Source organism: Larimichthys crocea, chromosome VIII (genome assembly GCF_000972845.2).
Source record: "Larimichthys crocea isolate SSNF chromosome VIII, L_crocea_2.0, whole genome shotgun sequence".
Taxonomy (NCBI): domain Eukaryota; kingdom Metazoa; phylum Chordata; class Actinopteri; family Sciaenidae; genus Larimichthys; species Larimichthys crocea.
The window spans coordinates 22,589,603-22,603,626 of NC_040018.1; the positions used below are offsets into that span (position 1 = coordinate 22,589,603).

Here is a 14,024-nt window from a genome sequence, read left to right on the forward strand (position 1 = left end):
TTCACGTAATAAATCTACTCGACTCAGCGCTCAAAGGAAGCTCCCGTGGGACCTCTTGCCCTCTTAAAACATCCTCACTAAAGGCGCACTCCTGTGCATAATTTAAGAAAATAATAAAAATAATAAATAATAATAATGTTTTTGTTCTTGATATTATCATTATTATATGTAGTGTGTGTCTATACCTTACTTAAAGGGTTGATTAAAACATTGCTTTCTTGGATTTACAGTACCTGGCAGCTCACTTGTAATTGTCTTAAAAACAAACAAAGAAACAAACAGAAAAACACACATTTGTAGAAATTAAAAGGCATACAAAGGACCTCCAAAACATCCAAGTTTTGATTCAGATATTAAGTCATTCATTCATACATGCATGCAAATAACCCACTGGATGGCGATGATATGATAAAAGTTTGTTGTTGTTTTTTGTTGTTAATGGATGGTGTGAAGTGTAGATGAGTCCACATGACGTGAGTGTGAAACAGGCATTCGCTAAAAAAAAATGTTTAGGGGAGAAATTAAAAGCTTTATTTATCCCTATTCAGATGAACAGACTTGTCTCCGCTGTCTTTACCACTGATCATCCCGGTGCGCACAAAACGTTTCGATCTGCTGTGCGCAATCAGAGAGAGAGAGAGAGGGAGAGAAAGAGAGAGAGAGAGGGGCAGAGAGGGAGCTGGGGGGAGGAGGAGGTGGTGGAGGTGAATGGCAGCATGACTGAATAGCCCGGTGACCAATCAGATCCTCGATGGGCCGGGCTCCACATTTGTCCCAGTGCTACACGGGCCCTCAAAGTTTGTTTATTCGCGGAATGCCGTGTGTGATGAAAACGTGTTAGTAAGTAACCCCCCTTACGACTAATAATAATCAAATGAAACTGATTGGGACGTCGGAACACTCTCTGGACTTTTGGGAACGCGTACCGGTGCCATTTACGCACGGAACATGCTCGCGCGACACTGCGTTTTGGCGCACCGGGAGCCACGAATGAAACTCTTCAGAGAGTAGGTGTCGGTGTACAACACAACAAGAGCTGAATTACAACGATCTTAATGCGAGAGCGGAGGACGGACTACCGAGTTGCAGAGAGAAGAAAGTTGGTTGGAGATCGCGGAGGTTTCAGTCAGTCCTCATCTACAGGAGGGAGAAAAGCAAAGAAAAACTGTGGTCGCTGCTTGATCAATGTGAAAGATTGAAAGATACTGTCGCAGGCATTGACTCGAGACGCTGACATTCCCCAGTAGTAGTCAAGATAAGCTTTGACTTGGCTAACAGAAGGGGTTAAACCGTATCTAAAGGGAGTTTGGAAAACCCAGCCTTTCTTCCCCATACGGATCAACTCATTGGGTGGGAGCTGAGAGAGAGACAAGAGTCCCCAGCAAATCAGGAGCTAATTGATTAAAGAGACTTCATTTGAATAGGAGGGGGGCTGGCGAGGTGCCAATCGCCTTTCAAAGAAGCCCCCCGTATGATTAATCGCAGAGCATTATTGATAATCATAACGGGGCACATGCGCGGTGGATGGGCTCGATTTACGTAATTTTTGAGAAGGTTTTGTAGTCATTTTTTTATTCTTTGCCTGCTGATGTGCCAGCCAGCATGTCGCGGAGGAAACAAGCGAAGCCGCAACACTTCCAATCCGACCCTCATCTGCCCTTACCGGAGCACAATGGTGAGTCCAAGTAACCTCTCGCTCCTTTTATATACAATCACCGCGAATATGTCACTTTTGGGGATGTTTTATCGAGTCAGTGGTCATATCTGTCGGGTAAACTTAATACTTTGATTTGGACTTTGTACTATTGCCACTTTTCAGAAAACTTAACGCTTTAATTCACTTTATCCCAGTTTAAAGAAGAATTTCAAACTTTTTTTTATGTTTCCCCCACGGAAGGTTTCATTTTTATTCCGACTTAACTATAAAAGATTAAAAACGTTCGCCTAAAGATAATAACCTAAATCCAGAGCGTATTTATCTTCAGGTTTACTGCGTGTGTGTGATTAAAAGTTTCTAAACTTTTTATTCTCCGCTTCAGCTTTGAGTCGTGTTTTTTTTGTTTTTTAAACCACCTTTAAACTCTCCTGTGATGAGTAGCCGGTTTAGTTTTCGCTCCTCTCCGAGGCTTCCCTGCGATCAGCGGCCGCTCTCGGTGCGCCGAGATGGACCACCCTGTCTCTCCAGCCGGGACTCCAACTTTTCCTGAGTCCCGGACACAGAAAAATCCCCCTCATCCGTGTGTTTCAGTCTAACGCTGTAAAGTCGTACAATGTTCACCCTCTTTTATGAAAATCACTCTCTATCAAGCGGTGCCAGTTTTATACAATAACAAGCTTATGCCTTACAAAAAAAAAAAAAAAAAAAAAAAAAAGTTGGAAGAAAGGAGGACAAACTCTTTTAAAGAGCGCTGATGAACACACATCCTTCTCGTATCCTGTAAATATCCCCTCGGTTTACTCATCGTTTTGTTCAAATATCAGCATAGAGAAGTGAAGTCTTACTCACTATGAAACACACACAGACAAACACACACACACATACACACACACACACACACACACACGATTTATGTGTGATTACAAAATTATTTATACTTCTCAAACAAAATCACCTCGATAGATAAGCTTGTTAATTTGTGTTTAAACACATTTAGAGAAGCCCACGCCTAAAGATGATCGTTGGGCAGTTGTTAAAAATATATCTGTTAATTCTCAAAGTAAAATCCTCTCTTACATGTGAAATCATTCAGAACTGGAAATCCAGGACTGTATGTACTGGAGCTCAAGAGTTTCAGAGGCCAGCAGCAGCCAGTAACGCTGCTGTTGATTGTAAATAGTTTCTATTTTGTTGCAAAGAAAATCCAAAACTAAAAATTAAACTTCAGCAGGACTACGCCGTGATAAGCCTGCAGGAGAAGGTTAATAACAGTTGAATTTCGTCACAGGACGTTGCGTTGTAACGTTTATTTTTTGATGACCGACTTTTTGACGTTTCTATTACAGGATTCATCCTAAAAAAAAAAAAAAAAAATAGTCGTTTGATTTTCTCTAAAATAAAATACATTTCATAAATTGAAATGGAGGCGTGTGTTTGGTCTGTCGTGCAGTGCGATCGAATTTTGCTGCACAGCATTTATATTTTTCATTATTTTAATTTGAAAGAAATTAATCAAACGTACAAATAAAATGACACGTGATTTTTGGCTTTGGTTAGACCTGTTGCACAAGGCCTATAAATTTAATATATGCAATGTAAATATTCTCAAAGCCACATTGTGTTTAGTACAGGCTGAAAAGCATGTGCAGGTAATTTTAAAGAAACACTTGCTTCTTTCAGGAGAAAGTCATGCATAGAAACGGTATGTACAGCCCATTTCACGTGATTTTTAGGAACTTGATGATTAATGCAAAACCTAGTTAATTCCTGACTGCATATTCCTTTAAATCTAATAATCTTAACGAAGAGTTACTTTTGTCACCAACCCTGGCAGACTGCAGAAAACAAAATTTCTCAATTATGTTCAATTTGTTGCAAGTGTCTTGTGTGTGTAATCATAAAGGTTATGGCCATGTTGTCTTTAGGTTTTGGGGTGTATTTAGCTGAATCGAATATGTGCTGTGTGGAGAGAGTTGTGGTAGCCGGAAGTGAAAACAGAAAGTCATTGTATTTGTAGCTGAATATCAGTGATGCTGAGGGGCTGTAGTTAGTGGGAGATCGGAGTGAGAGCCACAGAGGGTGGGATGTTGAGCTGTTTTAACCTTTGCCAGTGTCCTTCTGTGTGGAGGTGATGAGAGTTCAGGACCCAGTGTGTTCCTCTCTACCTCGCCATTGACCCTGCTGATCAGAGCTGCAGGCAGCCCAGCAAGGCCTCGGCTTTTTATTTAAGCGTGTGTGTGCGTGTGTGTGTGTGTGTGAGGCCTTATCAATGTTGTGACCATCCCCTTTTGCCCTATCAGAGTGGCCCCCCTAGAGGGCAGATTGGCAGCCCCCTTTGCACTGTTGTTCCCCTGCAAACACAGAGTGCAGTTGCTTGTCATTTTGCCAGTGTTTATGTGGTGTTAGTCTAGGTGTAGCCTGAAGGACTTGCTTTGCCTTTTTTTCCCTCCCCTTAAGCTTTAAGCATGTCACCGGGGCAGAGCTTCTTAGATTTGAATCTTGTCCTGGACCACGGCAGCTTTAGTGGAACCCCATCTAGTGTTCAGTGGGATGAGTCCTGAGGGCTGGAGACGATGAGAGCAGAAACCCTCCTGAAGTTACAAGTGTCAAGAGGCTCACAGAGGCCCCCTGCGAAAAAATAATGTAGGATCTCTCAAAGCTCTCCGTCAACTTTTTCGACTAATCCTTGCTTTCTTGTCTCTCATATTCAGACTTTGGTCAATCTCTTTGAGACTCTGTCCTCTGCTCTTTGTCTCTCCTGACGCCCTTTAGCCCTGCGCACTGCTTGCATTGTGCTTTTGATTGAGATTGTATGGAAGTTTTACAGACTCCATCTTTATACCAGCTTGACTTTATCTTAATTTTAATTCGAAGTTAATCCTTGCTATTTTGGGAAATAAGCCTAATGCTAGCATCTGCGCCGTTTGCTATACTGGTCTTATGTGGACAGTGGATTTATAGTCATGCATTGATTTAGTTTTGATCCTGTTTTTGTCGTCATGTAGAGTTAAACATAGTATTGCAGTTTAAAGAGAAAATCTGTGGCAGTGTAAGCTTTTAAATGATTGCAGAAATCTGATTCTTATGTTTTGCAGCTGTTAAAGGGATTATTATTATTTTCTTCTCTCACATTCCAAACTTAAGATGGAGATGGTAAAGAGGAGACTGTCCACTGCTGCATTGCACAACTTTGATGAAAATATTTTTCTCCAGTTCCTTAATTAGTAAATGCACAAACAATTTTGTGAATATCGCCCCTTTTTCTTTTTCTGTAATTATATATTTTAGTTATAGAATATCATTGTATTTTTTGCATTTTCATGCTAAAAATAGGATTGAGAATCTTGTGATTTGTAGGATTTTTGAAAATGCGCACTGCATAGAAGTTTGTCGTCTTTGTTTGAAAATATTCTTAATTAAAGAAACACACTTAGGTCCCGTTCTAAAGTATATGTACGAGTGAAAAGGTTAATTAATTTCATTTCAGTGTACACTATTATTATTAACATAATATATGCATTGTGTGTAGCATATTTTTTTTAATATGCTCTGCATATACTTGAGCATACACACACTCGTACACACACGTATTTTATGTATTTATTAATTCTGTATCTTCCAGAAGTTTGTTTGACAAAAGTTTTATTTCTTTTTTATGTAGCTCCTCTTTCATCCCATTCAGTGTCATATGATTGGGATTTCTTCACGCTAAATTGTGTACAGTCGGTTTGGAGAAGAGAGAAAAGGTGTTTATTTAATCCACATATTTCTCACACTATAAATCAAACACATTTTTTCAAAATTAGCACTTGGGGTGTAGGTAGACGGGTGGGTGGAAGGGGGGATTTAACATGAAAAGTTGTCATTAAAGTTGAGTCTTCCATGTTTGCATGGTTTGGTAGTGTGAGGGCCAGGGTTTACTGTCATGGCAACTTTGCGTTATCTGATGTCTCTGAGCAGAGAAACATTGAGGGAGATAATCCCTGAATTAAACAGGATCTGCTTTGAGTCGACTGAGATGAGCAGGGCCAGGCTGTGCCGACGATCCCCGCCGCTCCCATGCTGCGCGAACAATGGGAAGGCATCCTGTCTCTCTGTGGGGCAGGGCTGCACTTCTCTGGGTTTCATTTGCAAATGAATTCTTGGCCCTGATGAAAGTGTTGAGGGGCCAGAGCCACAATGAAAGGGATTCATAGAGAAATGCAATTTGTAAATCAACTTGTATGTTAAACAGCGAGATTTTACTGTGACAAAGAGGGGAAAGAATAAGGAAAGTCTGTAGCACAGCAGTGGCTCTGGGGTATAGTGTGTCGTCTTTCCTTTTTACTCTCTGACTCGTCCTGTTTATCAAAATGGAAAATTAAAAAACCTGTTTCACTTTTGAAATGCGGTCAGTACTTTTGAATTTTTATGTCAATGACAACAGAAGTTGCTTTGTTTGTATTGCATGTTCTGTGAGCTGGTGTGTCCAGTTTCTCAGTTTTGGCAAGTTTGTTATGCATGCATTCTGGTGTACCGCCCTACTCTTAAGTTTTGACCAAGTCATTTATTCAAACAAATAGTTTTTTTCCATTACGTTTTTTTTCCCAGAGAATTTACTGATGAGTGCCTTCTATGGCTGGTAATGTTTTAGGCTAAAGTTTATTCACAATTATGGACAAAAGTTTTAAAATTTTAAAGGATTTTTTTTACATTCTTTTCTTTACATTGCAGACATTTTATCCATAACAAATAATATCATATCATATGGTTTAAATCGGTATTTACTTTTCTAACTCTATTTTTTCCATCTTTTGTTTTGCTTGTTGTTTTTAGTGTGTGCACATAACAGCTTAGATGCCACAGGCTCTGTTGTTTATGTCTCACTGTGACTGCAGCCTGAGTGGATACAAATTAGTTTAGTGACATAGATAACCTGTCCAAGATGCCTATACTTGGCTGAAAATGAGCAAAGTTGACAGCAAATTGAAAGTCTAATAAGTCCTTCAAATGCTTGATTTGCGCCGAGTGGACAAGTAGACTTTGAAGGGCATGGAATATAGGAAATCAATGCCTTTCTATGAAATTTCATTAAGACCCAATGTCCACACTTCACTCTATTTTATATTTTGATGGATTATCTGGAGAAAATGATTACCTTTGGTTGGGCTGATGAAACCCAGATGTACATCTTCAAAGATCACTTTTAAGCAATATTTGAGTAGTTCCCATTGATTTTGTATCCCTTCTTATCGTGTTTCAGAGGCTACTGCATAGAATAAGGCCTTTTCTCATTTTTGTTGGCTTATTGTTGCCTTTCGATCGTTGTTTTTGTGAACACATCAAGGGGATAAGTGTAAAACTGATTAACTTAAGATTAGCAACAATGGAATTTGAGGAGATAAAGCTGCTTCTTCAGCTGCAAAACATTTCTAATCACTAATCCTCTGTTTCCTCTTTTTCAGGGGACACAGAACTTTGCTCAGAGGACCCCCCCTGCAAGGAGTCAGACGCCCATGTCTGTAGCAGATGTTGTGCTGAATTCTTTGAACTATCAGATCTTGAAGAACACCAGAAGAATTGCACTAAGAATCAGTTAGTACTGATAGTGAATGAAAATCCCGCTTCCCCCACCGGAACTTTCTCGCCTGGGTCTCCTTCAATTAATCCTGATGACCAGATGAATGACACAGCTAATAACACTGATCAAACAGAGTGCTGTGACCTTTTGGAGCCTAATACTCTTGAAAAAGACGAATCCATGGAAGTGGATGTTTCCGGAATGAGCAGTGGTCATGAAGAGGAAGGCAGTCATACAGAGAGCGGGAGCCCCATCAACACAGTCAGCGGCCATGGTGGCAGGGGCACCTCTGGCCCTGCAGTAGGTACTTCAGCTGTCTCTGCTCCGCTACCTCAGCTCAGTAACCTAACTGAACTGGGGAACTTTTCTATGATCAACAGCAATGTCATAATTGAAAATCTGCAGAGCACCAAAGTGGCTGTGGCTCAATTCTCCCAAGAGGCCCGTTCAACTGGGGGCCCTAGAGTGGCAGTGCCAGCCCTGATGGAGCAGCTCCTAGCCCTGCAACAGCAACAGATCCACCAGCTGCAGCTTATCGAGCAGATTCGCCATCAGATACTGCTACTGGCCTCTCAGGCCCCAGAAATGCAGGTGCCCCCACCTTCTGCTCCAGGCACAATGGGGCCTGCTGCCAGCCCACTGACCACACTCAGCTCACATCTCTCCCAACAGCTGGCTGCAGCCGCAGGCCTAGCACAGAACCTGGCTAGTCAGTCAGCCAGTATTAGCAGCCTAAAGCAGCTGGCTGCAGCGGCACAGCTACCTCAATCCAACCCAAGTAGCAGTGAGACATCTCAGAGCATTAGCACACTGGGACCATCAACAGTTAATGCCCAGTCCTCTGACAAGAGGCCGAATCATATGAGTACCCTCCACTCTCAGCTCAGCAGCTCCTCACTTGCTAAGTCATCCACGCCAGCATTTGGAATGCGTAGCTTGTTAAGCTCAGCAGTGAACCCCCTTCTACCTCAGCCCCCACCTGGAAACCCCATGTTCTCCAGCTCTCTGCCCAGTGTTGGCACCACCGTAGAGGACCTCAACTCTTTAGCAGCTTTGGCCCAGCGGACAAAAGGCAAGCCGCCAAATGTCACTTCATTTGAACACAAGAGCAGCTCTGACGAGGCTTTTTTCAAGCATAAGTGCAGGTTTTGTGGCAAGGTGTTTGGAAGTGACAGTGCCTTGCAAATTCACCTGCGCTCACACACTGGCGAAAGACCATACAAGTGTAATATCTGTGGCAACCGCTTCTCCACCCGTGGTAACCTGAAGGTGCATTTCCAGCGTCATAAAGAAAAATATCCACACATCCAGATGAACCCCTATCCTGTTCCTGAGCATTTAGACAACATACCAACAAGCACCGGCATTCCATACGGCATGTCTATGCCCCCTGAGAAACCTGTCACCAGCTGGCTGGACAGTAAACCAGTTTTGCCCACTCTGACCTCTTCAGTCGGTATGCTGTTGCCACCTACCATGCCGAATCTGCCACATTTCATTAAAAAGGAAGATCATTCAATAGCCATAACTAGCCCTTCTGTTACTGCAAAGAGTGACTCAGGTGCTGCTGAGCCTTCAGCTAAAAGTAATGATGGCGTGTCTGAAGAGGGTGAAGGTGCAACTCTGCCTACCTCAAATGGGAAAACTGAAGAAGGCAGCAACTCCTCAGGCTTCTTGACAAATGTGAGCTCTGCTTCAGAGAGCACTGCCGACTACACAACATCTAACAGCCCGCCCATGATGACCAACCCGCTCATGCCTCTTATGTCTGATCAGTTCAAGGCTAAATTCCCCTTTGGAGGCATCCTGGACCCTCTCCAGGGGTCCGAAACCTCTAAGCTACAGCAGCTTGTGGAGAATATTGACAGGAAGGTGACAGACCCAAATGAATGTGTCATCTGCCACCGGGTGCTGAGCTGCCAAAGTGCTCTGAAAATGCACTATCGCACTCACACTGGGGAAAGGCCATTTAAGTGTAAAGTCTGTGGCAGGGCATTTACCACCAAGGGAAATCTTAAAACCCACTACAGTGTCCATAGGGCCATGCCTCCTCTTAGAGTCCAACACTCCTGCCCTATTTGTCAGAAGAAGTTCACAAACGCTGTGGTTCTACAACAACATATTCGCATGCACATGGGGGGGCAGATCCCCAACACCCCTCTGCCGGAGAGTTACCCAGAGTCCATGGCCTCTGACACTGGCTCATTTGAAGAGAGAAACTTTGATGATCTAGACAACTTCTCTGATGACAACATTGAAGGAATGGAGGAGGGCCCAGATAGCAGTGTGCCAGACACACCCAGATCAGCTGATGCCTCCCATGACAGTCTATGTAACTCACCATCTCCCATTGAAATGGCTTACCAGGAGGGGCAAGAGAAAAATGGCCAAGAGAATACCCACAATAATGAAACACAGGAGCTGCAAGTCAGCCAAATGAAGGCTATGGCAAATGGCTTAGTTGAGGGGGATTGCCTCACCAATGACTCCTCATCTCTGGGAGGGGATATTGAAAGCCAAAGCGCCGGGAGTCCAGCTGTGTCAGAATCTACCTCCTCCATGCAGGCGCCATCCCCCACTAGCTTGCAGCCACAACCACGCAAATCCCCCAGCCTCGAAGAAAGGCAACAGAAGGCCTTCTCCTTTGAGCACACTAGTGCAAACCTATTGCACTCTCATCCCTCCAACATTGGAGCCCTGGACCTGACATCTGTCAATCCCTCAAAAGACCCTCTGGGCATGATATTCGCCTTCCGTGAGCGTAGCACCATCAAGAACACATCCTGTGACATCTGTGGGAAGACCTTTGCTTGTCAGAGTGCCTTGGACATTCACTATCGAAGCCATACCAAAGAACGACCATTTATTTGCACGGCCTGTAACAGGGGTTTCTCCACCAAGGGCAACCTCAAGCAGCACATGCTGACCCATCAAATGAGAGACCTGCCCTCACAGCTCTTTGAGCCCTCAAACACCAGCCTGTCCTCCAGCCCAACTCCTTCCCTCCTCTCTGTGGGCCCTCTTAACAAACCAGAGGTCAACGGCTTTCTCCATGGCCTCCACCAAGAGAACAAGGACATGCCCCCTGGCTTGGTCACATCATCTGCCTCGACATCCCCAGTGCTTTCTGCTGCACCGCCACGCAGGACACCGAAGCAACACTTCTGCAACACCTGTGGGAAGTGTTTCTCCTCCTCCAGTGCTCTACAGATCCACGAGAGAACCCACACAGGGGAAAAACCGTTTGCCTGCAGTATCTGTGGTCGGGCTTTCACCACCAAAGGAAACCTCAAGGTAAATGTCCAGAAAACTGTTGGTCTCCTAAAAGTTTGTGCGTGAGAATGTTTGTAAAAAATGAGTCTCAGAGCTGCTATTTAGTTTTATACGGCATGTCAGTGCACTAGGCATCAAGAGGTGGTAATGTTATGTAATTAATTAATGGCATGGCTCTCTGAGAATAAATTACCTTAGTGGAAAGGCTGAATCACACAACTAATATGATTATAAGGTAGAAATTCCAGAATGTAATCAGCTAAGAATGATTCAGTGCACAGAATTAATTATCAGAGGGAATTTATTATGCGTAAGGTCGGTCTGTAGTTTTCCATAACATTCTCAGATGTTATGGATGTTGTCATGAAGAATGAACATCCATGCTAAATGATCTACAGACACTTGGAAGAATTATGTGATCGTACAATAAAGTTATGTTGGTTATTTTTGAGTGTGTCGATCCTTAATCTTAGAGAGGAATTTGAGTTAATTTAGTTAATCTTTAATTTTTAAACATTGCAGTAAATTAAAGTGTGGCTTTTGGTTAAAACTGGTCTCATACAGAGGTCTCTGAATTTGTAGTTAAAGTTTCTCTACTGTAGTAAACATAGAAAAGTATCTAAGTAACTTTTTGTAGTAGCTTTTACATAAAATATTTAACATAATTATTTGAACGTGTCTGTCAGGGATTATAAAGCCAAAAACATACGAAATAAAAAGTTGTCTTTGACACGAAAAAAGGTGTTGGCAGAGGTGAAATGTCAGATGCAATACTGGCCAGAGCAATGAAACTGGACAGTGCAATTTTACCCCAAGCCCTGTGGTCGCCTTGTGAGATGAGCAAATTAAGGTTTAGATTAAGCAGCATGTATCAGTCTTGCCAAAATAAGATGTTTACACCATGCTGGTACCACTCACAGCATAGGCAGCTAACTGGTCTGCTGCACCCAGGGTGTGAAGCTATTTTAATTTGGAGCCGAGCATTATTATTATTTTTTCCATTGCATCATCTCATGTGCAGCTCTTGTGGCCAAGTTTGTAAACATCACTAATTTTCATCCCTCTCATTGCTCTGTCTCTCTCCTCCCCCCCTTTTATTCCCTTTCTCCGCTCCCCCTTTCTCTCTGTGTAGGTACACATGGGCACGCACATGTGGAACAGCGCTCCTGCCAGACGTGGCCGCAGGCTCTCTGTGGATGGGCCAATGGCCTTCCTGGGTACCAACCCAGTCAAGTTTCCCGAGATCTTCCAGAAAGACATGGCGTCAAGAGCAAGCAACGGGGACCCGGCCAGTTTCTGGAACCAGTATGCTGCAGCCTTCTCCAACGGCCTGGCAATGAAGACAAATGAAATCTCTGTTATCCAGAATGGAGGTATCCCACCCATGTCAGGTGGTGTTGGAAATGGGGGTAGCTCTCCCATTGGTGGCCTGACCGGCAGCCTAGACAAGCTACACAGCATGGAGCCAAACGCTGCACTTGCTGGTTTGGAGAAAATGGCCAACACAGAGAACGGGGCCCACTTCCGGTTCACACGCTTCATGGAGGACAATAAAGAAATTGTCACCAGTTAGAGTGTATGTCCTCAGTTGCGCACAGACAAATGAAGATGCCTAAAGGCATATTGTACACATGTAGACACACACAGAAGAAGAGAAAGAAAGAAAGAGAACAAGACAGGGACAAAATCAACTGAACTGCTTTGCTCGCCATCGAATCTTTACGAACATGAGTGTGAAGACAAGTTGCTTTTTTTGTACAATGTACATGTTATAGTTTTAAGGAGCTTATTTATTAGTGATTATAACCTTGCTTGAAACCAAGTGGAAGCATTAACAGTTAGGTTTTTGTTTGTTTTAAAGCCAGAATGGGTATGTATGGGTGCTTTAAAAAATGTGCTTTTGAAACTTAGAATATCTGGCTAGATAACCTGACCTTGGCATTAAGTTATTTTCTGTCTGTAGTAGCTATAACCGAACTGTTGATGTTCATGTGATGCATTAGCCCTGTAATAAGCAAACAGACTTGCTGTAAATAATGTACACTGATCTTCTGTAGATGGTCTAACATCTGTGTGTTCATGCCCCCCTCCCCCCCATCAAAACAAAACAATGAAATTCAGGCAAGGGACTAGATGATGTGGTAGTCCTTTCTTTCCAATTGCTATTTACCTTTATTTTATTTAAGGAAGATAAAACATTGAAGTTTGCTTCAAGGGTTTCTTTAGTGTTAACTCGTTTTGTTGTTACTGTTTCTGTGTATTGTACTTTGTACTTTTTGTTTACTTCCATTTTTTCCCTCAATCTCTCTCTCTCTCTCTCTCTCTTTTTTTTTTTTTTTTTTTTTTTTTTTTGTTGTTGCTCGTGGTGTTGTTGAAAGAAAGACAGAAGGGAACATTCGGTCTGGCCTATTTCCTGGTTTTTGGAACTGAGACAGCCAATCAAATGAGCAGGATCCTCCTTTAGTTTCTCCGCTGGATTTCCACGTTGCTGCTATGTCCCAGCATCCTCACTGACATCAAGTGCAAAGTTATGTGTTGAAGCTTCTGTAAATACGTTCAGATGTGGAAATACAAACTCCCTCGTAAGAAAATGTACATATAGCTCACACAAGAGAAGTCCATCATGGCCAGGGGACAAAATGATAGTGTTTTTATAAATATAAATATATATTGGGTTTGACAACCTTCGGACTGTTACATGCACTTTCTTGGAAAGTTGGAAGATCTTTATGGGTCCAGTTTCTCTACACTTTAATACCTACTAACAACTAAGATACTGTAATTCTTTACTCTAATAATCAAATACATCAGTTTTCCAAAAGAACCATTGTGTGTTTGTGTGCTTTTATTCCCTCTTTTATTTATCATATAATTGAACATACTCACGATTATTTTTCATACATCAAGCATTGACAATCATTTAAAAAAAAGACTTAAAACTTATTATAACTTTGATTAATTTGTGGTCAGGGCCGTTGTGCAGCCTGTGAAACTCTTTTCAGTTTCTGGGCACTGTCGAGCAGCAGAAGCACAAACGGGGGCTCGGGTGCAGTCATTGATGATATGAGCTTCCCTGCTCTTTAATTTAAATCACAGTTTTTAACCTCATAATTCCCGTTGCCAGTCTTTGAAATCACCAAATGAATCGCTTAATCCTCGGAATCAGGTAGATTCAAGGCTTTTTACACGGTAGGGAAAATGTTTCCTCTCACCATTTATTTATAAACGTTCATCAGATTGTAATAATAAAAAAGTCTCAGCGGGGGAAGCGTGTTATTATGCGTGGACACGCAAGTTAAGCAGGTACAATTCGCATTAGCACTATTAAAGCGTTAGTGATGCAGTCTTTTAAGGAAATATACGTTTCATTAAGGACGCGACGATCTAATTATTTGCCACAAAGCCCCAAAAGAAGTTGTCAAAACGATCACACGGCTATACGGATAAAGCCTTTGACGGCTTTGAATACATTTGCCTTGATTCTTTTTTTTTTTATTATTATTATTCAAACTGATTTTTTTCCCCTTCTTTGTA

The 14,024-nt window shown here is 42.4% G+C and overlaps 1 protein-coding gene across 1 annotated transcript; it reads left to right on the top strand.

Annotated features, from left to right (window-relative positions):
• The first annotated feature begins 804 nt into the window (after nt 1–804).
• sall1a (spalt-like transcription factor 1a) lies at nt 805–13,314 on the top strand. Its single transcript, XM_010729196.3, has 3 exons — nt 805–1,675; nt 7,102–10,511; nt 11,623–13,314. Exons 1-3 carry the CDS (start codon nt 1,603–1,605, stop codon nt 12,061–12,063), a joined length of 3,924 nt encoding a protein of 1,307 aa, XP_010727498.1. The 5' UTR covers nt 805–1,602; the 3' UTR covers nt 12,064–13,314.
• The last annotated feature ends 710 nt before the right edge of the window (nt 13,315–14,024 follow it).